This window comes from Stegostoma tigrinum, chromosome 34 (genome assembly GCF_030684315.1).
Source record: "Stegostoma tigrinum isolate sSteTig4 chromosome 34, sSteTig4.hap1, whole genome shotgun sequence".
NCBI lineage: Eukaryota > Metazoa > Chordata > Chondrichthyes > Orectolobiformes > Stegostomatidae > Stegostoma > Stegostoma tigrinum.
This window is the reverse complement of record NC_081387.1, coordinates 12240028-12267030: the sequence shown is the minus strand read 5'-3', so window position 1 is coordinate 12267030 and position 27003 is coordinate 12240028. Positions and strand designations below refer to the sequence as shown.

The 27003-nt window shown below is 49.9% G+C and overlaps 1 protein-coding gene across 1 annotated transcript; it reads left to right on the top strand.

The window, feature by feature from the left end:
* Window positions 1-794: 794 nt before the first annotated feature.
* Window positions 795-26857, top strand: LOC125467690 (uncharacterized). Its single transcript, XM_059639609.1, has 5 exons — window positions 795-1140; window positions 7042-7115; window positions 9188-9203; window positions 22064-22175; window positions 23482-26857. The coding sequence occupies exons 1-5, from the start codon at window positions 795-797 to the stop codon at window positions 24884-24886; spliced, it is 1953 nt and encodes a 650-aa protein (XP_059495592.1). The 3' UTR covers window positions 24887-26857.
* The last annotated feature ends 146 nt before the right edge of the window (window positions 26858-27003 follow it).

The following is a 27003-nucleotide window of genomic DNA, read 5'->3' as shown; positions in this document are numbered from 1 at the left end:
ATCGAGGATAATGCTCACTCAGGTTAAGAACTGGCATGTGACCTCTTTTATCTCAGGGAGGACATTGTGTTCCCAGTACCTCACTGGCCAGAGTACTGGAAAGACTTACAGATGACAACCACTTAGTCTGGCCATATTACAGCTTGCACTCCATAAGGAGTGGTGTGAATTTGGATCTTCTCTCCCGCATTTGGGGGCATCGCCAGCGCACCACAAGACATCCCACTTCCTCTTTTTGTTCCCATTCAGGCCAGCATTTATTGCCTTTCCCAGATGGCACTCGAGAGTCAACCACATTGCTGTGGGTCTGGAGTCACACATAGGTAAGGATGGCCGTTTCCTTCCCTAAAGGGCATTAGTGAACTTAATGGGTTTTTCCCCAACAGTCGGCAATGGATTCACGGTCATTGTTTGACTTTTGATTGAAGATTCTTTTATCGAATTCAAATTTTAACCATCTGCAGGATTCGAACCCAGGTCCCCAGAGAATTACCTCTGGATTAAACTCCAGCGATAACACCACTAGGCTGTCACCTCCCCCTTAATTCAGTGAATCAGTGTTAACTCTTCCCTGGCCATTTGCGCTCCCGTGGAAGCACGCTCGGATATTTAATTCTGCCAAAGGCACAGTTAGATTGAACCTTGGTTAAACAACATGTGGAGCACTGGGTGCGGTTCACCATATCACAGAGAGGATGTGGAAGGCGTAATAATAGACGCAGAAGGATGATTTAGGATCCAAAGAGGTTGCATTTTATCAAGAGAGGCCAAATAAGCTGGTGCTCCCACTGGAAATGGTAAAGAAGGCGACTGTTACAACTGTGAAGGAATTTGTGAATGAGCATGTTTCCTCAAAAGATGGTGACGATGGGGTTGGCATTGCCCGACTCATCCTGGGTCTTGGCCGCTCATCACACCGTCTCACACATCTTCTTCGCTCAGTGCCGTGGCAACTGCATTGTCTTTCTGTGTTTTTTAAAATTCGGACGGCGGGATGGGGGAGGGCTCATGGCTGGTTGAGGCAGGGCCTTGCAGAGGCCCGGATCGATGGCCAGCTGAGGTCACAGAGGCTTCAGCATTGGAGGAGCCCGGATCTAGGACCCTCGGTGACCAATGCCCGTTGGCAGCGTGTGGAGGAACGTCAGAGAGTGGGGGGGGGGGGTGGGGGGGGGGGTGGGGGTAGTAGGAGACATTAGACAGAGACCCCAGCCCATGTCTAGCAGTGAACAGCAGAGTAGCTGAGCATAACAAGAAGGTGAGGGCAAGGTGAACTCTGGTGCAGTAAAATCTCACTTTATATTCCCTGTTTCAAGATGGCGCTGGAGCATGGCGACACTTTGATTTTATGCACATGAGGAAGAACCTTTCGCAGTAGTTTTACATACATAGAATAGAATACCTGCAGTGAGGAAACAGGCCCTTCAGCCCAACAAGTCCACTCTGACCCTCAGAACCATCCCCCTATAACCCAACCAACTACCCAGAACCATCCCCCTATAACCCAACCAACTACCCAGAACCATCCCCCTGTAAGCCAACCAACTACCCACAACCATCCCCCTGTAAGCCAACCAACTATCCAGAACCATCCCCCTATAACCCAACCAACTACCCAGAACCATCCCCCTGTAACCAACCAACTATCCAGAACCATCCCCCTGTAACCCAACCAACTACCCAGAACCATCCCCCTGTAACCAACCAACTATCCAGAACCATCCCCCTGTAACCCAACCAACTACCCAGAACCATCCCCCTGTAACCAACCAACTATCCAGAACCATCCCCCTGTAACCCAACCAACTACCCAGAACCATCCCCCTGTAACCAACCAACTATCCAGAACCATCCCCCTGTAACCCAACCAACTACCCAGAACCATCCCCCTGTAAGCCAACCAACTATCCAGAACCATCCCCCTGTAAGCCAACCAAATACCCAGAACCATCCCCCTGTAACCAACCAACTATCCAGAACCATCCCCCTGTAACCCAACCAACTACCCAGAACCATCCCCCTGTAACCAACCAACTATCCAGAACCATCCCCCTGTAACCCAACCAACTATCCAGAACCATCCCCCTGTAACCAACCAACTACCCAGAACCATCCCCCTGTAACCCAACCAACTACCCAGAACCATCCCCCTGTAACCAACCAACTATCCAGAACCATCCCCCTGTAACCCAACCAACTACCCAGAACCATCCCCCTGTAACCAACCAACTATCCAGAACCATCCCCCTGTAACCAACCAACTATCCAGAACCATCCCCCTGTAACCCAACCAACTATCCAGAACCATCCCCCTGTAAGCCAACCAAATACCCAGAACCATCCCCCTGTAACCCAACCAACTATCCAGAACCATCCCCCTGTAAGCCAACCAACTATCCAGAACCATCCCCCTGTAACCCAACCAACTATCCAGAACCATCCCCCATAACCCAACCAACTATCCAGAACCATCCCCCTGTAACCCAACCAACTACCCAGAACCATCCCCCTGTAGCCAACCAACTATCCAGAACCATCCCCCTGTAAGCCAACCAACTACCCAGAACCATCCCCCATAACCCAACCAACTACACAGAACCATCCCCCATAACCCAACCAACTACCCAGAACCATCCCCCTGTAACCCGACCAACTACCCAGAACCATCCCCCATAACCCAACCAACTACCCAGAACCATCCCCCTATAACCCACCTAATCTGCACATCCCAGTCACTAGGGGGCAATATAGCATGGCCAAATCACCCCAACCTGCACATCTTTGGGCCATGGGAGGAAACTGGAGGAAACCTACACAGGCATGAGGAGAACTAGCAAACTCTACACAGACAGTCATCTGAGGGTGGAATCGAGCCCAGGTCCCTGGCGCTGTGCTAACCACTGAGCAACTGTGCCACCCTTGTGCTCAGAGAACAATTTGCAAGGACACCATTTCAAGAGAGGGAAACCCAACATTTAACGCAGCATGAGAGGAGAACGCTGGCTGGTTGGCAAGGCAACTTCAGTCGCTAGAGACCAAAACAGAAGTTGCTGGAAAAGCTCAGCAGGTCTGGCAAAGTCTGTGAAGAAAACAAAACAAATCAGAGTTAACGTTTCGGGTCTGGTGATCCCTCCTTAGGAAACACTATTGTTACAGCATCCACAGTTCTCTCGGTTTCAATTAGTTATCATGGAAAATGCACGTCATTATCTGGATGTGAAACCAAACAATTGTGAACGCTGAAAATCAGAACCCAAAAACAGAAATTGCTGGGGGAGCTCAGCAGGTCTGGCAGCTTCAGCGGAGAGAGAGCAGAGTTAACATTTCGGGGCCACTGATCCTTCCTCAGATGGGTATGTTCCTACTTCTTATATTTGTTATCCACTGGTGGGATGTGGGCATCGCAGGTCAGACCCAGCATTTTATTGCCCGTCCCTAGTTGTCCCTTGAGAAGGTGAGCTGCCTTCTTGAACCACTGCAGTCTGTTTGCTGTAGGTTGGACCCACAATACTGTTGGAGAGAGGATTCCAGGATTTTCACACTGAAGGAAGGGTGATGCATTTCAGAGTGAGGGTGGTCAGTAGTTTGCAGGGGAACTTGTATTATTAATGTTGATAGACACTCCATGTCCAACACTGATTGGAGGCTGCCACCTTCTGGCTAATTTCAGTAATGGCATGTCATAGGGCATATTGAGAGACAGTCAGAAATGCAGATGCAGGAGTCAGAGACAACACAGTGTGGAGCTAGAGGAAGACAGCAGGCCAGTCAATATCAGAGGAGCAGGAGAGTTGACATTTCTTCAGAAAATCATTATCTTGAGAACTGGAAGCTCCCTTAATGGCTTCTTGTATGGATAACAGTTCAGTGGAGAACAGAAAAACAAAGCTCACTGCCTACAGAGATAATGGGAACTGCAGATACTGGAGAATCCAAGATAATAAAATGTGAGGCTGGATGAACACAGCAGGCCAAGCAGCATCTCAGGAGCACAAAAGCTGACGTTTCGGGCCTAGACGCTTCATCAGAGGGTGAAGAAGGGTCTAGGCCCGAAATGTCAGCTTTTGTGCTCCTGAGATGCTGCTTGGCCTGCTGTGTTCATCCAGCTCCACACTTTGTTATCTCACTGCCTACAGTTGAAGGTTCTCTCAGTCTAAGTGCGACAATTTTCTTAAAAATGCCATTTCCTTCATGGCTGACTGCTGCATACAACTCTCTCTTTGAGGGTGGCCATTTTTAAAATGCAGGAGGTCAGGCTGTTGAGACCTTGTGGGGTTCGTGACATGAATGGACTCCTCCAGGTTTGTCGCAAGGAGCCGTTCTGCCTCACGAGGTTCTGATAGATGTCTGCGCGCGTGCTTTTTGCTGCTGCATGTTTTAAAACACCCCGTCTCCCATTGCTGCAGGCTCTGCACCTCTGTCTCAGGTAAGTGCGGTCGAAGCCGTCCTCCATTTTCCTGACGGGGGAGGAAAGTGACCCACCTGTGACCTCTGGCCCCTTCTGCGGCTCTCGTGTTTTTCACCTTCAACCTGCTGAGGTTGTGTGTGGAGAGAGAGGAGAATGGGTCCTCTCAATGCCACGTGTTCGAAACCTTCATTGACCAAAGATAAGGCAAAGGCCTGGAGTGCAGGCCATTCGGCCCCTCAGGCCTGCTGCAGCCCATGTAATAAAATCACAGTGGATGCTTTGGTAGCTTGAACTCCACCTTCCTGGCTGCTCCTATAACAGTCAACTATCTGTTTCACTGAGTTCTTGAATATATTTCACTCTTGGGCTGGGAGAAAGGGAAAGACACAAAGATTACTAGCCTCCAGCAAGAAGACAATCCTCCTCATCTCTGTTTTAAGTGGGAGGACCCCGACTGTTAAGTGTTGTCCCTGGTTCTACAGTGGAAACATGCCCTTTCAGCACCTGTCCTATCAAGGCCCGTTAAGCCTCTTTGATAACAAGGTAGCATCAGAGGAGCAGGAATGCTGACGTTTCGGGTCTGGACCCTTCTTCAGAAATCTTAAGATTCTTACTTGTTTTTAATCAGGCCGCTGCTCATTCTTCAAACTCCAAATAAGAACAACCTTTCTTCAAAGCAGAATTCCTCCAACCCCCAATCTCCGGGTAAACATTTTCTGATCCGCCTTAAATGCAAGGTGACTAAAACTGCACAAAGGGTGCACTCGCACAAATACCCTGCTGTTGTTGTAACAATTCTGTACTGTTTTACTTTTGAAGCTGTGGCTTTTCAGGCCGAACCCTTCCTACCTGCCCAGAGGCTCAGAATCCTTCCCACAATGCTTTTGAAGTGGCAGTGGCAAGGAAGGGAGGGTCTGGTGTCATAGGGTCATACAGCATGAAAACAGACCCTTCCAGTCCATGCCGAACATAATCCCAAATTAAACTGGTCCCTGTTCCTGGCCCATATCCCCCCAAACCCTTCCTATTCATGTACTTATCAAAATGTCTTTTAAATGCTGTAATTATAGCCACATCCAGCACTTCCTCAGGAAGTTCATTCCACACGCGAGCCACCCTCTGTTTAAAATATTTGCTTCTCAAGTCTTTTTAAAATCTCTCTCTTCTCACCTGAAACATATGCCCCTTAGTCTTGAAAGCCCCCTTCCGGGGGTAAAGATAACTACTATTAACCCTACCCAGACCCTCATGATTTTATAAATTTCTATAAGGTCAAACTCCTACACTTCAGTTTAAAAAGTCTCAACCTATCCAAACTTTTGTTATAACTCAAACCTTCCATGATGGGCAATATCCTGGTCAACATCATCTGAACCTTCTCCAGCTTAATGCCCCACAGACAACTTCTGCAGCAAGATGCAACGGTTCCTTCATTTTACTTCATTAATGGGATCTGGGCGTTGCTGGCTGGGCGTTTTATTGCCCGTCCCTAGTTGCCCCCTTGAGAAGGTGGTGGGGAGCTGCCTTCTTGAACCGCTGCAGTCCTCCTGCTGCGGGTTTACCCAAAATGCTGTTCCGGAGGGAGGAACAGCGATATATTTCCACGTCAGGATGGTGAGTGGCTTGGAGGGGAACTTGGAGGTGAAGGCATTCCCATATATCTGCTGCCCTTGTCCTTCTAGATGGAAGTGGTCGTGGGTTTGGAAGGTGCTGTGTGAGGATCTTTGGTGAATTTCTGCAGTGCATCTTGTAGATAGTACACACTGCTGTTACTGAGTGTCAGTGGTGGAGGGAGTGAATGTTTGTGGATGTGGTGTCAATCAAGCGGCTGCTTTGTCCTGGATGGTGTCAAGCTTCTTGAGTGTTGTTGGGGCTGCACCCATCCAGGTAAGTGGGGAGTATTCCACCCCACTCCTGACTTGTGCCCAGAGATGGTGGACAGGCTTTGGGGAGTCAGGAGGGGAGTTACTCGCTGGAGAATTCCCAGCTTCTGGCCTGCTCCTGTAGCCACTGTGTTTATGTGATGAGCCCAGCTGACTTTCTGGGCAATGATAAACTCCAGGATGTTGATAGTGGGGGATTCAGTGATGGTAACATGGTTGAATGTCAAGGGCCAGTGGTTAGACTGTCTCTTATTGGTGATGGTCATAGCCTGGCATTTGTGTGGCACGAATGTTACTTGCCACTTGTCAGCCCAAGCCTGGGTATTGTCCAGATCGTGTTGCATTTGATACTGCTTCAGTACCTGAGGAGTCACGAATGGTGCTGAACATGTGCAATCATCGGCGAACATCCCCAATTCCGACCTTATAATGAAGGGAAGGTCGTTGGCGAAGCAGCTGAAGATGCTTGGGCCTAGGACACTACCGTGAGGAACTCCTGCAGAGATGTCCTGGGGCTGAGATGACTGACCTCCCACAGCCACAACTATCCTCCTGTGTGTCAGGTATGACTCCAACCACGGAGCGTTTGCCCTGATACCCATTGAATCCAGTCTTGCTCGGGCTCCTTGATGCCACACTCGATCGAATGCAGCCTTGATGTCAAGGGCTGTCACTCTCACCTCACCCTCTGAAATTCAGCTCAGGGTGTGTCGAGTAACTTTGTAGCACAGGACTCTTATGCTCTGTTTTCAGGGGCATACCCTCGGGTAATCAACAAACATGCTTTGAGGACCATTGACCTGGTGAAGCTGCAAGATGGCAGCAGGGTGACTCGCTTCATTTGGAACTCCGCTCTGCATGCCAGTCCCCTTTCCACTTCCTTTCGTTTTCTCTTCTTCTTCTCTCTTCTCTCTGCGATAATTCTATCCAGCCCCAACCCCTCGCCCTGTTAACTACCTCTCGAAGCAGTCGGGTTGCGACCAGGAACACGTTGCGGGAGCTGAACACATGGGCTGTGTGCTGCAGCGACAGAGCATCGAGCGAGGGCTGGAGCAACTAGCGGCAGATAAAGGGTGGGCCAGTGAGAGCGGGTGGGTGAGGAGCTGGTGGGTGAGAGTGGATGGGTGAGAGTGGGTGGGTGAGAGTGGATGGGTGAGAGTGGGTGGGTGAGAGTGGATGGGTGAGAGTGCGTGGGTGAGAGTGGGTGGGTGACAGTGGCTGGGTGACAGCGGGTGGGTGAGAGCGGGTGGGTGACAGTGGCTGGGTAAGAGCAGGTGTGTGAGAGTGGGTGAGGAGAGTGGGTGGTTGAGAGCGGGTGGGTGAGAGTGGGCTGATGAGAGTGGGTGGGTGAGAGCGGGTGAGAGTGGGCTGATGAGAGTGGGCTGGTGAGAGTGGGTGGGTGAGAGTGGGGGGGTGACAGCGGGTGGGTGAGATCGGGTGGGCAAGAGTGGGTGGGTGAGAGTGGGTGGGCGAGAGTGGCTGGGCAAGAGTGGGTGGGTGAGAGTGAGCGGATCACAGTGTGTGGGTGAGAGGTAGAACATAGAACATAGAACATAGAACAGTACAGCACAGAACAGGCCCTTCAGCCCATAATGTTGTGCCGACCATTGATCCTCATGTATGCACCCTCAAATTTCTGTGACCATATACATGTCCAGCAGTCTCTTAAATGACCCCAATGACCTTGCTTCCACAACTGCTGCTGGCAACGCATTCCATGCTCTCACAACTCTCTGTGTAAAGAACCCGCCTCTGACATCCCCTCTACACTTTCCACCAACCAGCTTAAAACTATGACCCCTCGTGCTAGCCATTTCTGCCCTGGGAAATAGTCTCTGGCTATCAACTCTATCTATGCCTCTCATTATCTTGTATACCTCAATTAGGTCCCCTCTCCTCCTCCTTTTCTCCAATGAAACAAGTCCAAGCTCAGTCAACCTCTCTTCATAAGATAAGCCCTCCAGTCCAGGCAGCATCCTGGTAAACCTCCTCTGAACCCTCTCCAAAGCATCCACATCTTTCCTATAAAAGGGCAACCAGAACTGGACGCAGTAAGAGTGGGTAAGAGTGGGTGGGTGAGATCAGGTGTGTGACAGTGGGCTGGTGAGAGCGGGCGGGTGAGAGTGGGTGAATGAGTGTGGGTGGGCGAGATCGGGTGGGCAAGATCGGCTGGGTGGGTGAGAGTGGGTGGGTGAAAGCGAGTGGGTGACAGTGGGCTGGTGAGAGCGGGTGGGTGAGAGTGGGGGGAGTGATAGCGGGTGGGTGAGAGCGGGTGAATGAGTGTTGGTGGGTGAGATCGGGTGGGTGAGAGCGGGTGGGTGAGAGTGGATGGGTGACAGCAGGTGGGTGAGAGTGGGTGGGCGACAGCGGGTGGGTGAGGGTGGGTGGGTGATGGCGGGTGGGTGAGAGTGGGTGTGTGACAGTGGGTTGGTGAGAGCAGGTGGGTGAGAGTGGGAGGGTGATAGCAGGTGGGTGAGAGCCGGTGAATGAGTGTGGGTGGGTGAGATCGGGTGGGCGAGATCGGGTGGGTGGGTGAGAGTGGGTGGGTGAAAGCGAGTGAGTGACAGTGGGCTGGTGAGAGCGGGTGGGTGAGAGTGGGTTGGAGACAATGGGTGGGTGAGAGGGAGTGGGCGACAGCGGGTGGATGAGAGTGGGTGGGTGGGTGAGAGCGGGTGGGTGAGAGTGGGTGGGTGAGTGAGGGCGGGTGGGTGACAGCGGGTGGGTGACGGCGGGTGGGTGAGGGCGGGTGGGTGAGGGCGGGTGGGTGATGGCGGGTGGGTGATGGCGGGTGGGTGGGTGTTCTAGCATTGTACCAATGTTGAGATGAGACTTGGGAATCTGAGAGCTGGGCATTTCCCTGTTCTCTGACTTACCTTTCGGCTCTGTTTAAAATCTTTAGGTTCTGGTGTTTGTAAGTAAGTGGGTGTTAGTGCACTTTTGCTGTACTTATGTATTCCTGTACTTAGTCCATGTGACAAATAAATAATTCTGAATCTCATCTGAAAGATGTTCCTTGGTCTGCCCAACGATTTCACAATAACCAAGCTTTGGCTGACAAGTGTTAAGTCACATTCACACAAATGCCAAGCAATGACCATCTCCAACAAGATGGAGATCTCCATCACCCCTTGATGTTCAGTGTTCACCAGCACTAAGTCCCCTACTATCGACATCCTGGGGGTTACCATTGACCAGGAACTCAACTGGACTTGTCATATAAATACTGCAGCGACAAGAGCAGGCCAGAAGCTAGGAATCCTGCAGTGAGTAACTCACCTCCTGACTTCCAACCTGTCCACCATCTACAAGGCACAAGTCAGGGGTGTGATGGAATACTCCCCACTTCCCGGGATGGTTGCAGGGAACACTCAAGAAGCTTGATACCATGCGGGACAAAGCAGCCCTCTTCATTGGCACCACATCCACAAGCATCCACTCCCTCCACCACAGATGCTCAGCAGCAGCAGTGTGTGCTATCTACACAGTGTATTGAGGAAGTTCATTCAGACTCCTTAAACAGCACCTTTCAAATTCATGACCACTACCACTTACAAATATCAAAGGCAGCAGGTATAGGGGAACACCATCAATTCAGAGACCGTCTCCAAGTCATTCACCTTCCTGATTTGGAAACATACATTACCGTTCCTTCAGCGTTGCCCGGTCAAAATCCTGGAAGTCCTTCTGTAGTGGTACTGTGGGTCTACCTACAACAAATGGACTGCAGCAGTTAAGGAGGCAGCTCACCGCCACCTTCCGAAGTGGCAGCCAGGGAATTGCAATGAATTCTGGCCCAGCCAGTGATGCCCACATCCCGGGAGCAAATTGAAAAAAAAACTGGACCCTGCATCGAGGTTCCTGCAATAGATACCACCCTATCCCGGACTCATCCCAAGCAGATGGTCAACCTGCCTCCGATTGAACTGCTCAGAGGTAGGAAAGCAATGGGGTCTACACCCAGGGCTCTTCCTCTTTCCATTGTATGTGACCAACCCATAAGAAAAAGGTCAGCCATTCAGCCCCTCAAAGCTGCCCTGCCACTACATAAGGTAATTGTTGATCTGCCCAGGCTTTAAACTCTTGCATGCCAACTCCTCACAGCTCCCAACTCTTTGTTATCTCAAATATCTATCAATGTTCTTTTTTAATAATTTCAGAGAACTAGCATTTAGTTCAAAAATATAACTTATTCAAAAAATGCAATTTAGCTCTGTACAGGAAACAAAGAAACGTTGGACTATGATCCTACATCACTTAGACATACAATACTAATAGTTACACATATGTGAGGCACTAGCAGTGTCCGGGAACTGAACGGAGCCCTATTTACCTTTAGCAGGAAGTCCACAGACAGAGATCCTTCCTCCCTATGCCTTGGCACAGCATGTCGTCCTGATTCTTGGAATGTGCCAGTCTGTAACACGCAGTCAGGGAAGGAAGACCTCTGTGCATTGTACCTTGACACTTTTGAGAAATAAAATATATGCTTGGAAGAGACTAACACACTTCACTGCACATTGAGGAAACCCACTGCCTAGTTTGCAAAATGCCTTAAGAATCTCCGGCATGCAGAGAGATTAGGAGAAAGTGTTTGAGAAGGGCCTCAGATAAAGTTATAGATTGCTAACATCTACCTGACTTAGCTTTGTTCCGCTTCAACTGGTACCATGAACATTCCTGTAACATGTAAACAATTCCCAACTACTGTACAGCCTGCAAAAGGCTCCTAACCCATTCATCCGGCAGGAAACTGAACCGATGGCTCCTCACACAGAAGCATGGTTTACTGTTTTGTGAGACACAGTTGTTAAAGGTCTAGCTCTCACTGCACCCTTAGATTGACCAATGCACCTGGTCAGTAGGTCAGGAACATTTACAGCTTCAGTCACTTGCCCTAGATCCTCAGGGAGACTTTAAACTACACTGCCATTCACATGCAGACCGTTTGATGTGTCCTCCCTCTGGGACTGGGTGGGGCAGGGGGGTCAGACACTGTCCTATTCCCCCCTCCCTCTGGGACTGGGTGGGACAGTGGGTCAGACACTTCTGTTCCCCCCTCCCTCTGGGACTGGGTGGGACAGTGGGTCAGACACTGTCCTATTCCCCCCTCCCTCTGGGACTGAGTGGGGCAGGGGGTCAGATGCTGTCCTATTTGCCCCTCCCTCTAGGACTGGGTGGGACAGTGGGTCAGACACTGTCCTTCTCCCCTCTCTCTGGGTCTTGGTGGGACAGTGGATCAGACACTGTCCTATTCCCCCCTCCCTCTGGGACTAGGTGGGACAGTGGGTCAGACACTGTCCTTCCTTCCTTCCCCCATCCATTGTTGGGGGTGGGGGCTGGAATAGGACTGGAACAAGGAATGTTCATCAATAAGAAAACTGACCCATCTCCCTTACTTCCACCCTCACCCCTTTTCTCCCCTCCCACAACAGCGATAGGGTCCCTCTTATCGTCACTCACCATCCCATCAGCATCCACACCCAGAAGATCATCAGACACCATTTCCGTCACCTCCAGCAGGATGTCACCACCAGACACATATTCCCTTCTCCTCCCTTGTCCACCTTCGGCAGGACCATTCCCTCCGGGACTCCCTGGTCCACACTTCTTTCACCCCCAGCACCTCCCCACAGCCCTACAGCACCTTCCCCTGTAACTGGCGAAGGTGCAACACCTGCCCATTTACCTCCTCCCTCCCCAGTATCCAAGGGCCCAAACATACCTTCCAGGTGAAGCACCTGCACTTCCCACAATCTAGTCTACTACATTCGATGCTCACAATGTGGTCTCCTCTACACTGGGTAAACGAAGCACAGATTTGGCGATTGCTTCGCAGAACATCTACGTTCTGCTCGCAAAAAAAGACCCTGAACTACCCGTCGCCTGTCACTTCAATGCACCACCTTGCTCACCAGCCAACATCTCTGCCTCTGGCTTGCTACAGAGTTCCACTGAAGCCCAACACAAGCTGGAGGAACAACAGAGATAATGGGAACTGCCGATGCTGGAGAATCCGAAATAATCCCATTTCTGGTTGCAGCAGCAGCGTGAGCGGGAGCTTGGAGCAGGAGCCTGTCGCGAAGCCGGTGAGTCACGGTTTTTGAATCTTTAAAAAGCTTGCCTCGTGAATAGGTGGAGGGACGCTGAGCAGGAGCCGACACGGGACTGGTGAGTGAGTGAGGTAATACATTTGTGTGGTTGCGTTACCCGAAACACTACCCGGGTCATGTCTCCCACCCATCCTCCTCCTCTGACCAAAAAAAAGGTTCTGTGTGCCTGATTGGTAAGGTAACAAGTTTATTTTTTATTCTTTATTTTTTAAGTCTTGGGAATTTAGAATAATGGGAACGGAGGTCAGGGCAGTTGAATGCTCCTCCTGCAGAATGTGGGAGGTAAGGGTCCCCACTAGTGTCCCTGCTGACTACATCTGCGGAAAGTGCGCCCAACTCCAGCTCCTTGAAAACCGCGTTAGGGAACTGGAGCTGGAGCTGGATGAACTTCGGATCATTCGGGAGGCAGAGGGAGTTATTGAGAGGAGTTACAGGGAGGTAGTCACTCCTCAAGTACAGGAAAAAGGCAGATGGGTTACTGTCAGGGGATGGAAAGGGAACTGGCAGGCAGTGCAGGGATTCCCTGTGGCCATTCCCCTCAACAATAAGTATACCATTTTGGATACTGTTGGGGGGGACAACTTACCAGGGGAAAGCAGTGGGGCACAGGTCTCTGGCACAGAGTCTGTCCCTGCTGCTCAGAAGGGAAGGGGGAAGAGGAGCAGAGCAGTAGTCATTGGGGACTCCATAGGTAGGGGGACAGATAGGAAGTTCTGTGGGGACGAGAGAGACTCACGGTTGGTGTGTTGCCGCCCAGGTGCCAAGGTGCGTGATGTCTCTGATCGTGGTTTTGGGATCCTTAAGGGGAACGGGGAGCAGCCCCAAGTTGTGGTCCACATTGTCACCAACAACATAGGTAGGAAGAGAGATGGGGACTTAAGGCAGAAATTCAGGGAGCTAGGATGGAAGCTGAGAGCTAGGACGAACAGAGTTGTTGTCTCTGGTTTGTTGCGTGTGCCACGTGCTAGTGAGGCGAGGAATAGGGAGAGAGAGGAGTTGAACACGTGGCTACAGGGATGGTGCTGGAGGGAGGGTTTTGGATTCTTGGATAATTTGGGCTCTTTCTGGGGTAGGTGGGACCTCTACAAGCAAGATGGTCTTCACCTGAACCAGAGGGGTACCGATATTCTGGGGCGGAAATTCGCTAAAGCTGTTCGGGTGGGTTTAAACTAATTCAGCAGGGGGATGGGCACCAAAATTGTAGTTCGAGTATAGAAAAGGTTGAGAGTAGGGTCGTCCGAAATAAAGTTTCAAGGAAGCAAGATGGCACCAGCAAACAAGAAGTTGGATTGAAGTGTGTCTACTTCAATGCCAGGAGCATCCGGAATAAGGTGGGTGAACTTGCAGCATGGGTTAGTACCTGGGACTTCGATGTTGTGGCCATTTCAGAGACATGGATAGAGCAGGGACAGGAATGGTTGTTGCAGGTTCCGGGATTTAGATGTTTCAGTAAGAACAGAGAAGATGGTAAAAGTGGCGGAGGTGTGGCATTGTTAGTCAAGGACAGTATTACAGTTGCAGAAAGGATGTTTGGGGACTCGTCAACTGAGGTAGTATGGGCTGAGGTTAGAAACAGGAAAGGAGAGGTCACCCTGTTGGGAGTTTTCTATAGGCCTCTATAGTCCCAGATATGTAGAGGAAAGGATAGCAAAGATGATTCTCGATAGGAGTGAGAGAGACAGGGTAGTTGTCATGGGGGACTTCAACCTTCCAGATATTGACTGGGAACACTATAGTTCGAGTACTATAGATGGGTCAGTTTTTGTCCAGAGTGTGCAGGAGGTCTTCCTGACACAGTATGTAGATAGGACAACAAGGGACGAAGCCACATTAGATTTGGTACTGGGTAATGAGCCTGGCCAGGTGTTAGATTTGGAAGTAGGTGAGCACTTTGGTGATAGCAATCACAATTCTGTTATGTTTACTTTAGTGATGGAAAGGGATAGGTGTATACCACTGGGCAAGAGTTATAGCTGGGGGAAAGGCAATTACGATGAGATTAGGCAAGATTTAGGAAGCATAGGATGGGGAAGGAAACTGCAGGGGATGGGCACATTAGAAATGTGGAGCTTATTCAAGGAAAAGCTCCTGTGTGTCCGAGATAAATATGTACCTGTCAGGCAGGGAGGAAGCTGTAGAGTGCGGGAGCCGTGGTTTACGAAGGAGGTGGAATCTCTGGTCAAGAGGAAGAAGAAGGCTTATGTTAGGATGAGATGTGAAGGCTCAGTTAGGGCACTTGAGGGCTACAAGGTAGCCAGGAAAGACCTAAAGAGAGAGCTCAGAAGACCCAGGAGGAGACATGAGAAGTTGTTGGCGGATAGGATCAGGGTAAACCCTAAGGCTTTCTATAGGTATTTAAAGAATAAAAGAATGACGAAAGTAAGATTAGGCCCAATCAAGGATAGTTGTGGTAAGTTGTGTGTGGAGTCAGATGAGATAAGGGAAGCGCTAAATGAATATTTTTCAACAGTATTCACTCTAGAAAATGACAATGTTGTTGAGGAGAATACTGAGATACAGGCTACTAGACTGGGTGGGATTGAGGTTCACAAGGAAGAGGTATTAGAAATCCTTCAGAAGGTGAAGATAGATAAGTCCCCTGGGCCGGTTGGGATTTATCCTCGGATCCTCTGGGAAGCCAGGGAGGAGATTGCCGAGCCTTTGGCATTGATCTTTAACTCGTCATTGTCTACAGGAATAGTGCCGGATGACCGGAGGATAGCAAATGTGGTTCCCCTGTTCAAGAAGGGGAGTAGAGACAACCCTGGTAATTATAGACCAGTGAGCCTTACCTCAGTTGTTGGTAAAGTGTTGGAAAAGGTTATAAGGGATAGGATTTATAATCATCTAGAAAAGAATAAATTGATTAGGGATAGCCAACATGGTTTTGTGAAGGGAAGGTCGTGCCTCACAAACCTTATTGAGTTCTTTGAGAAGGTGACCAAACAGGTAGATGAGAGTAAACCGGTTGATGTGGTGTATATGGATTTCAGCAAGGCGTTCAATAAGGTTCCCCACAATAGGCTATTGCACAAAATGCGGAGGAATGGAATTGTGGGTGATATAGCAGTTTGGATCGGAAATTGGCTCGCTGAAAGAAGACAGAGGGTGGTAGTTGATGGGAAATGTTCATCCTGGAGACCAGTTACTAGTGGTGTACCGCAAGGGTCGGTGTTGGGTCCACTGCTGTTTGTCATTTTTATGAATGACCTGGATGAGGGCGTAGAAGAATGGGTTAGTAAATTTGCAGATGACACTAAGGTTGGTGGAGTTGTGGATAGTGATGATGGATGCTGTAGGTTGCAGAGAGACATAGATAAGCTGCAGAGCTGGGCTGAGAGGTGGCAAATAGAGTTTAATGCAGACAAGTGTGAGGTGATGCACTTTGGTAGGAGTAACCAGAAGGCAAAGTACAGGGCTAATGGTAAGATTCTTAGCAGTGTAGATGAGCAGAGAGATCTCTGTGTCCATGTACACAGATCCTTGAAAGTTGCCACCCAGGTTGACAGGGCTGTTAAGAAGGCATACAGTGTTTTAGCTTTTATTAATAGAGGGATCGAGTTCTGGAACCAAGAGGTTATGGTGAAGCTGTACAAAACTCTGGTGCGGCCGCACTTGGAGTATTGTGTACAGTTCTGGTCACCGCATTATAAGAAGGATGTGGAAGCTTTGGAAAGGGTGCAGAGGAGATTTACTAGGATGTTGCCTGGTATGGAGGGAAGGTCTTACGAGGAAAAGCTGAGGGACTTGAGGCTGTTTTCTTTAGTGAGAAGAAGGTCGAGAAGTGACTTAATTGAAACATATAAAATAATCAGAGGGTTAGATAGGGTGGATAGGGAGAGCCTTTTTCCTAGGATGGTGACGGCGAGCACGAGGGGGCATAGCTTTAAATTGAGGGGTGAAAGATATAGGACAGATGTCAGAGGTAGTTTCTTTACTCAGAGAGTAGTAAGGGAATGGAACGCTTTGCCTGCAACGGTAGTAGATTCGCCAACTTTAGGTACATTTAAGTTGTCATTGGATAAGCATATGGATGTACATGGAATAGTGTAGGTTAGATGGGCTTGAGATCGGTATGACAGGTCAGCACAACATCGAGGGCCGAAGGGCCTGTACTGTGCTGTAATGTTCTATGTTCTATAACAAAGTGTGAAGCTGGAAAAACACAGCAGGCCAAGCAGCATCTCAGGAGCACAGATGCTGACATTTCGTGCCGAGTCCCTTCATCATAAAAGGGGGATGGGGAGAGGGTTCTGAAATAAATAGGGAGAGAGGGGGAGGCAGACTGAAGATGGATAGAGGAGAAGATAGGTGCAGAGGAGAGTATAGGTGGGGAGGTGGGGAGGGGATAGGTCAGTCTGGGGAGGACAGACAGGTCAAGGGGACGGGATGAGGTTAGTAGGTAGGAAATGGGGGTGCGGCTTGAGGTGGAAGGAGGGGATAGTTGAGAAGAAGAACAGGTTAGGGAGGCAGGGACGAGCTGGGCTGGTTTTGGGATGCAGTGGGGGGGGGGGGCGGGGGGGGGGGGAGATTTTGAAGCTTGTGAAGTCCACATTGATACCATTGGGCTGCAGGGTACCCAAGCGGAATATGAGTTACTGTTCCTGCGACCTTTAACAACCCCATTAACAGCTATTCACCCTCCCAGCCTGATCGTTAGCAACTCCTTTGTCTGTCCAACTGTCGTTGGGATCTCTCCCATCGTTTGTTTTCCCAACGACCATCAGTTCTGAGGAAGGGTCACCGGGCCTGAAACGTTCACTCTGTTTTTTCCTTCACAGATGCTTCCAGACCTGCTGAGCTTTTCCAGCAACTTTGTCTTCGTTCTTGCCCTAGTGTGCAGGTTCAGTTATCGACCTGGGGCCCCAAACTCTTGAAATTCCCTCCCTGACTGACTCGCCTCCTTTCAGATAGTGTCGCCTTTGACCTAGCAACTGACTTGGCCCTCATGAGCCAGCGCTGCTGTTGATGTCCCACGCACCTCGCCCCCTCGTGGGAGCAACTATGGTCTGGAGTACTGAGCAGGGCAGGAGATTGGGAACTGACTGCACCTCCCTTTGCTTGAGAGAGAGAGAGAGAGAGAGAGAAAAGGGGGAGAGAAACAGGAAGTTGCATAAGTAGCTCTGGAGAAGATAAACCCACTTCTGGTCAAGCACTTCCCAAAAATAGACGCCGCAGGCAACCGTCGGTGATCAGCCATCTGCGGGAAGCTGCAGTGCATGCGAGGAGGTGCACCGACTCTCTCGGGTGGGAGCTGGAAAGCTCAGCTCGCCTCGGCTACACCTGCAGTTGCACGATCCCACCAGCAGCCCCTAGGAGGCGATCGGGAGACAGCTAGCCGGTAAGCCTTCGCACGGCGCCACTTACGAAACCCTGTAAAGCTGTTTGGGTCGTTAGCATTGTGAGCAGTGACAGCCGGAGGAGGCAAAGGATAGTCCGGACCACGCTGGAGCTGTGGTCAAGGGGGACCCCAGTGTAGACGGCGACCACTCCAAAGGCCCAGGTGAGATTTGTTTTTTTTTAAATAAAACAAAACTCAATGCATCTCCTTTCACTGTCCCCAGGACCTCTCAAAGTCTTCCCTGCAGCCAGCCAAATGGGTTTTTGTTTTGATGTTGCAATTAACACGGCGCACAGCAAGATCCCACAAACCGACGGAGGCTTCCGGAGACGTCCAGTTGCTGGGCCATGCTTACTTAGATCCAGCATTTGGGAGTTTAAATATCTATATATTTCAAAAATATACTTTATTCATCAAACAAGATTTTTGTGTACATATATAGGCACAAACGCAGTTCGGTTCTGTGCGGTTGCATATCAAACAAACAAAAATATTGGAGTTTGAATCGATCCAAAATTACTTTGGGCAAAAAAAAGTGGCACCTCGGACGAGACAGTACTCCCCCAGCCCAGCATGGACAGCGTGAGCGATTTGGAACAACATTTAAATGCATGCGATGTAGCTTTCACATATAGCTCGCTGTCCAGTGAAAACTGCAGGCGTGGGATTCGAACCGTCGCCCACCAAGTGCCAGCCGCGAGGGCGTTTGGTCGACTAAACTGCAGTCGGGTTATCACCTGACCTCTTGCCTGTTGCGACAATGTCTTGAGTTTGGACTCCAACTGGATGTCTGAGCCCAGACCCCTCCAAGTCTGAGGAGGTCAGGATACAGAGCACATCGGAAGGGTTAATAAAATGTGAGGCTGGATGAACACAGCAGGCCCAGCAGCATCTCAGGAGCACAAAAGCTGACGTTTCGGGCCTAGACCCTTCATCATCGGAAGGGTTTGTGGTGGAATGGATCTGTCGCTGGTTCTCCAGTGCCGTTGAAACAAAACGAGATAAGCAGCTCCCCAATGTGGTCGACTTGGGAGGACGGGTTCCATAGACTCACTGGTTTTTAAAGTTTGAGCGGGTGGGAACTGAGATGTTCGAAACAAAAAGTAAGGAATTGATTGGGCGGTTGTGCAGAAACCTGTTCTCCTGATGGGGTTTGGGTGGGGGGCAGACAAGAAAGAGGAGCACATCTTGATATTAGAGTTAGGCCTTTTAGGAACATAGGAGTTGGGAGCGGGAGTAGGAAATTCAACATTTCGAGCCCATTCAGCTATTTAACATGATCCTGGCTGATCTTATCCTGGTCTCGACTTCAGCCTGCTCCCCATGGTCCTCTATCCCACTGTTCATCGGAAACATATCTGTTGGTCCCTCAATCTGTCGAAATATTCTGCCTCTACTGCGCGCTGGGCCAGTGAGTTCCACAGATTCACAACTCTCTTGAGAGAAGTAGTTTCCCCTCGTGAACAAAAACAGAAGGTTCTGGAAAAGCTCAGCATCTGTGAAGAAAAAAAAAATCAGAGTTAACGTTTCGGGTCCGAGGAAGGGGCAGCGAAACCGAAACGTTAACTCTGATTTCTTTTTTTCTTCACAGATGCTACCTGACCTGCAACTTCTGTTTCTGTTCCTGATTTCCAGCGTCCGCAGTTCTTTCAGTCTTTATTTAGTTTCTCCTCATCTCAGATTTGAACATGGCTCCTCTCACTGTATATCTACGACCTCCTATTCAAGGCTGTCCCAAAAGGAGGAACATCAATTAATCCTTTTGTAGCGTTTTATATATTGGACGTCAATCAGCTCTCCCCTCATTTTTCTGAGTGTGCGAGTACGAGCTGAAGCTATTCAACACCTCATGGTACGACAGCCCCTTCATCCCTGGAATCAACCTGGAGAACTTCCTCTGAACTACCTGCAATGCCACGACATACTTCTTCAAGTAAAGAGATCAAAACTGGACACAATACAGCAAGTGTGGTCTCACCGATGCCTTTTATAATTGTAACAACACTTATTTACTTTTATTATTCAGCCCTTTTGCAACAAATGTCAAGTTTCTATTTGCCTTCCTGATTATATTGCTGCACCCACATAGATATTTTCTGTAATTCACGCACCCTCTGCATTGACATATTTTGAATCTGCTTCCCACTTAATCAAGAAATTGTCCTTTTTTTTCCAGCCAAAATGTATAACCTCGCACTTAGAGCGGTACAGCACAGATGCTTCAGTCCGACTCGTCCATGCTGACCAGATATCCTAAATTAATCTAGTCCCGTTTGCCAGCATTTGGCTCATATCTGTCTAAACCCTTCCCGTTCATATACCCAATCAGATGCCTTTTAAATTGTACCAGCCTCCACCACTTCCTCTGACAGCTCATTCCATACGTGCACCACCCTCTGCGTGAAAAAGTTACCCCTAAGATCCCTTTTAAACCTTTCCCCTCTCACCTTAAACCTACACCTTCTAGGTTTGGGTGCCCCTACCCTGGGGAAAAGACCTTGCCTATTCACCCTACCCATGCCCCTCTTGATTTTGTAAACTTCTATAAGGTCACCCCTCAGCCTCCAACGCTCCAGTAAAAATGGCCCCAGTCTATTCACCCACTCCCTATAGCTCAAACATTCCAACCCTGGCAATATCTTTGTAAGTCTTTTCTCAATGCTTTCAAGTTTCATAACATCTATCTTGTAACAGGGAGGTCAGAATCGAACATGGTCTTCCAAAAGTGGCCTAACCCATGTCATACAGCTGCAATATGACATCCCAGCTCTTGTACTCAATGCCCTGACAACTGGAGGAAAGTGGGCCAAATCCTTCTTCTCCATCCTATCAACCTGCGACTTTCACCTTCAATTGCTGTGAACCTGCACTTCAAGGTCTCTTTGTTCGGCAACACTCCCCAGGACATACCATAAGTCCAGCTCTGATTTGCCTTACCAAAATGCAGACCTCACATTTAAATTAAACTCCATATGATCAAAGTACTGTTGTATTCTGAGGGAACCTTCGCTGGCCATTCCACTTCCAATTTTGCTGCCACCTGCTAATTTACTAACAAAATCCTCCTATGTTCACTTCCATGTCATTTCATGAGACTCCATCTGCCAATGCCCATTTATAAACAGCAGTAAAACAGAAGCACAAAAGGATCTGGGAGTGTTGGTCCAGGATTCTCTAAAGGTTAACTTGCAGGTAGAGTCCGTAATTATAAACGACATTACATTCGCTTTCTTCTCAAGAGGGTTGGAATATAAAAGCAGCAATGTACTTCTGAGGCTTTATAAAGCTCTAGTTAGGCCCCATTTAGAATACTGTGTCCAATTTTGGGCCCCACACCTCAGGAAGGACATACTGGCACTGGAGCGTGTCCAGCGGAGATTCACACAGATGATCCCTGGAATGGTAGGTTTAACATACGACGAACAGCTAAGGATCCTGGGATTATATTCATTGGAGTTTAGAAGGTTGAGGGGAGATCTACTAGAAACTTACAAGTGGACGCGAGGGAGTTGTTTCTATTAGGCGTGGAGACTAGGACCCGTGGGCACAGCGTTAGAATTAGAGGGGGTAAATTTAAAACGGAAATGAGACGACATTTCTTCAGCCAGAGAGTGGTGGGCTTGTGGAATTCATTGCCATGGAATGCAGTGGAGGCCGGGACATTAGATGCCTTCAAGGCAGAGATCGATAAATTCTTGATCTCACAAGGAATCAAGGGCTACGGGGAGAGTGCAGGGAAGTGGAATTGAAATGCCCATCAGCCATGATTAAATGGCGGAGTGGACTCGATGGGCCGAATGGCCTTACTTCCACTCCTGTGTCTTATGGTCTTATGGTCTTAAACTCTTCATCTCCTCATCACAGCCTGCTTTCCTGTCTCTTAGTTAGTGGTGAGAGAGAGAACTGATAGTATAAGTCAGCAACAGGCTGATTATGAGCCAGGGAAGACCATTAATCATCTCCAGCCTGCTCCATAAGCCAATCAGATCAGGGCACATCTTTAGACTGTGGGAGGAAGCCCACACAGACACAGGAAGAACATGCAAAACTCCACAAAGATAGCTACCTAAGGGTGGGATTGAACCCAGGCTCCCTGGCACTGTAAGGCAGCAGTGTTAACCAATGTGCCACAGCACTGTTCCTCCATGACATGTTCAAACTTCTTAAAGGGCTGGTGCAGTGAGGTAGACTCCTCCCTTCCCAACCTTGGCTGGAGGGTTAAGATCAAGCAGGTTATAAACTCAGCATAGGAAGTTGGCCATTTCTGACTGAGATGAGGAGGACGTTTTTTTCACTTGACGGCTTTGCAAATTCTCTGTCCCAGCTACTGTTCCACCACTGGGTATCTTCGTGGCCCAGGCCAGTATATTTTCCCTTGGGCAAGGAATCAAGGCACTGGAGGACAGGGTGAAAGGTCGAGGGGAATCAGAAGATCAGTAGTGTTTTTACTGAGTGTCAGAGTAGGTTCAGTGGGCTGAATACCATGCCGTTGCTCCTACATGTGATCAAGCGTTAAAGATATTTCCTCTTCAACTTGTTCAGAAATATTATTTCGCACCTCCAGAGCAGGAGGGACTTGAATCCAGGGCTGGGATCTTAAATATCCATTTCATGAAGTCTTAACTAACACTGAGAACACTGGAGAAACTCAGCAGGTCTGTCTGCATCTGTGCAGAGGGAGAAAAACAGAGTTAACATTTTGAGCCTGGTTTGTCTTCCCTGCAACTAACTCTTCTGCAGAAGTTATGCTGAGCCGAAACGTTATTGCTGCAGAATGGCAGAGACCCCTCCCAGCCCGGTTATAATCTCTTCCAACCTGAACCATCAGGCAGAAGATACAAAAGCTTAAACACATGTCCCCGAACAGGTTCAAGAATAGCTTCTTCCTCGCTGCTTTGGGACTGCTGAATGGACCTCTCTAATTTCAAATCCTGGCTGTGCACTCTCTTTGCTGCTGCCTCATTCTGTTCAATCACCCAATGATCTTTGTATGGTATGATCTGCCTGTACTGCACACAAATCAAAACTTTTCACTGTACTTAGGTGCACACAACAATAATAAATTGAATTACGCTTCTGTTTCTCTCTCCAACAGATGCAGCCAGACCTGCTGCGCTTCTCCAGCCTTCTTTGCTTTTGTTTCAGAGCTCCAGCATGTTGGGGGTAGATTTCTGTCGCCTTTATTGACGCGTTAACTCTTTCTTCTGCTGTTTACCTCTTTGATCCTTAACCGTCCCCATTCTGGCTCCCTCCACTTTCCCACTTGTTATTCTATCGCTGGAGCAGGCAGGCAGAGCTAGTTGAGTTTGGGATTATGGTCAGCATAGGCTGGTCGGACCAAAGGGTCTGTTTCCATGCTGTGTGACAGGGAGGTGCTGGTGTTGGACGGGTATGGGTGGGAGGTGGACAAGGTCAGGAATCACACGAGACCAGGTTATAGTCCAACAGGTTAATGTGAAATCACATAAACCTTTCGGGTAAAGGAGCAGCGTTCCGAAAGCTTGTGAATTGAAATAAATCTGTCGGACTATAACCTCCAGGAACAAATCACCGTAGATACTGGAATCTGTACTGAAGACCACAAAGACTGGAGATCACAGAGGGGTCAGGAAGCGTCGTGGAGAGAGAGAGCAAGCTAACGCCTCGAGTCTCGATATGAGTTGAAACGCTGGCTCGCTGTCTGTCTCCACGGATGCTGCCCGACCTGCCGTGAACTCCAACAACGTTTGTGATTGCCTTCAGGAATGTGACCCGGTGTTGTATGTCTTGGCGCTGTCGGATTCAGTTTGGGCCTCGCTGTTTGCCACGTGCGCCCGAGTACAGTGAAAAGTTCGGTTTTGTGAGGGCGGCCGGTAGCCGAGCAAGGTTCGATGACTCCCGTCACCCTCCTTTCTCTTTGAAGGTAAGCCAGAAGGAGACAATGGAAAGCAGGCAGCTCCTACACTTGACAGCCAAGGTACGGCTGGCCAACCGGATGCTGCGGGGCAAGGGCCTGCGGAAGACGATGCCCGGCCGCACGCTGGGCTGGGTGCGGGCCGACGGGCAACGCCAAGCCTCAGTGAAGAAGAGGGCAGGGCCGGCGGCTCCAGGACGCAAGCTGCAGAGCCGGAGGCAGACGAAGCATTGCTTGGGCTGGAGGTGGTGGCAGTCCCTGGACGCAGAGAGCAGAGCCATCTACCTGCTGTATCTGTTGTGCCTGGCCGTGGGGCTGCAGGTCTACAATGCCTACGAGAACCTAGACGACCAGCTCTTGGTGTATGACGTGGAGCAGCTGGAGAAAACCCTACACCAGGAGCTGGTGGGCCAGACGCTGGCTATCAACCGGCTCTCCGGACTGCTGAGGGATTACCTCGCCACCTACATCCACCCCCAGGCGCCCCTGTTCCTTTCCATCCATGGCCCGGCCGGTGTTGGCAAGAGTCACGTAGCCAGGCTGATTGCCAAACATTTCAGCTTCCAGCTGGGGCCCGGCCTGGTGCTACAGCACTCGGCCAAGTACCAGCAGCTCCTTCCCGGCAGCCTGGGGCTCTCTGGCCTGGCCACCCGGGTCTCGGAGGTCCTCTCCAGGTCTCTGGACGCCCAGCGCGTGCCAGTGCTGCTCTTCGACGAGATGGAGTTGGCATCGCCGGGCCTGCTGAGCCTGCTGGGCGGCTTGCTGGGCTCGAACCGCACCGCCGGCGCCATCTACATTGTGGTCAGCCGCTTGGGCCAGGAGCGCATCGTGCAGTCCTTCCGCTCCTGGCCTGGCGGCGCCCACCACCGCTTCCGCAGGCTTGACCGGGAGCTGCAGGCGCTCATTGGCCGCCTGCACCCGGTCTGGCAGCGTCGGCCTCACGTCATCCCCCTCGGCCCCCTGGACCGGGCCCATGTGGTGAGCTGCTTTGAGCAGCTGATGGACCGCGAGGGCCTGTACCCACAGCGGCACCGCGCCGAAGCCCTAGCCAACAAGCTCAGCTACTACCGGGCCAGCCAGCGACTGTACGCCCAGCAGGGTTGCAAACAGGCCCCGGCTATGGTCAGGCACCTGGCCCAGGAGGCAGAGCTGGAACGCCTCAGGAAGGGAGTGAGCCCCTGGGGCCAACCACAGAAGGGGCTGGATGTGCCGGAGGTGCTTCCCATGCTGAACGGTTCCACAGTGCACTCCTGACCCCACCAGCAACCAGAGGGCAGGCCTCATTGTGCGTGTCGCTGTTCCTCTCACCTCCTTAGTCTCACCGCATGGTCATTGCCAGATGGTCTCCAAGCTCAGGCGCTAATGAATATCAGCAGCCCAACACTCTCCCACTGTCTGACACACACACACTCACTCACTCATTCACACACACACACACACACACACACACACATTTACTCACACACACGCTCTCACACACTTACTAACTCACTCACTCATATTTACTAACTTACTCACTCATGCACACACACACATACTCACACACACACACACACACACACTTACTCTTGCACACTCTCACACACACACTCACACACACACACTTACTAACTCGCACACTCACTCACGCACACTCACACACACACCCACTTTCACTCACTCACACACATGCACGTACATTTACTCACATGCACACTCACTCACACACACACTCATTCACACATTTACCCACTTTTACTCACTCACATACACTTACTCACTAACATGCACACTCACACACACTTACTCACCTGCACATGCGCACATGCAACACACACATTTACTCACTTATGCACACTCACACACACTCACTCACTTACACACACTTACCCACTTTTACTCACTCACACACACTCACGTACACTTACTCACTCACATGCACACACACACTCACTCACATGCAACACACACACTTACTTACACGCACATTCACACACGCACATGCACACACTTACTCACTCACGCACACTCATACAGACGGATGCATGCCCATTCAGATTTACTTGTAGAGTCAAACAGTACAGAAACAGACCATTCGGCCCAACCAATCCATTCTGACCATATTCCCAAACGAAACTAGTCTCACCCGACTACTCCTGCCCCATATCCCTCCAAACCTTTCCGATTCATTCCTATCCAAATAGCTCCGAGATGTTGTAATAATTCCCCACATCCACCAGACAAGCAGCTTTCTACACAGACAAACACATACTCGCACACACATGGGCACACACACGCACACATACACACATTCATGTGTGCACATGTGTTGCTAACACACACACATGCTCATAGGCACACATGTACCCACGCGTGCACATGCGTGCGTGTACACAACATGCACAATCGAGCGCACACACAGACACATGTAGATGGACACACGCACTCAAACACATACATACTTACTCAGATGCACTGAAAGATGTCTGTGAACACATGTCCACATGCACATGCATGCACGCACAGACACCTCTTCGTACACACATGGATATACTCACAAACACTCACTGTCTCTCAGTGCAAGAGGGGCATAGGACAGTGTCTGACCCACTGTCCCACCCAGTCCCAGAGGGAGGGGGGAATAGGACAGTGTCTGACCCACTGTCCCACCCAGTCCCAGAGGGAGGGGGGAATAGGACAGTGTCTGACCCACTGTCCCACCCAGTCCCAGAGGGAGGGGGGAATAGGACAGTGTTTGACCCGCTGTCCCACCCAGTCCCAGGGGGAGGGGGAAAAAGGACAGTGTGTGACCCACTGTCCCACCCAGTCCCAGAGGGAGGGGGGGAATAGGACAGTGTCTGACCCACTGTCCCACCCAGCCCCAGAGAGAGGAGGGAATAGGACAGTGTCTGACCCACTGTCCCACCCAGTCCCAGAGGGAGGGGGGAGAAATGTTACTATGAGATCCACTATCCCATGTCGAGGACTTTACTGTCTTTTGCCTTTTATGAATCGTGGTGTTGAGTTTCAAGGAAGTGACACAGCCAGGATGCACAGTTAGTAACTAACCTTTTCCCATTGCGACATGGGATGTTACATTATTCACCGCTTCAGTTCAATTTCCTTAAGTGTTTCAGTCATTTTTAATGTTTCTTCTATGAGTTAGTGATACCTGTCATTCATGAAGATAATTGTGAAACTAACGATATGTAAATTTTCTTCGTGATTTTCACTGAACAAGAAATGCACCCGCATTCAAATTCTGAATAACTAATAAAAGTTGAATCGAATAATGAAACATGAAGAAGTACTAAACACATTGGGCTTCTGTCCCTGGAATTTCGAAAAATGAGCCGTGATCTGACTGAAATATGCAAGATCTTGAGGGGGTT

Bases quoted from the DNA above. Each gene is read 5' to 3' on its own strand.
- LOC125467690 (XM_059639609.1), top strand. From the start codon at position 795: ATGGTAAAGAAGGCGACTGTTACAACTGTGAAGGAATTTGTGAATGAG. The intron at 1,141-7,041 runs GTCAGAGAGTGG...CTCTGTTTTCAG, and splicing joins TTGGCAGCGTGTGGAGGAAC to GGGCATACCCTCGGGTAATC. The intron at 22,176-23,481 runs GTAGTGTTTTTA...GATTGCCTTCAG, and splicing joins CGAGGGGAATCAGAAGATCA to GAATGTGACCCGGTGTTGTA.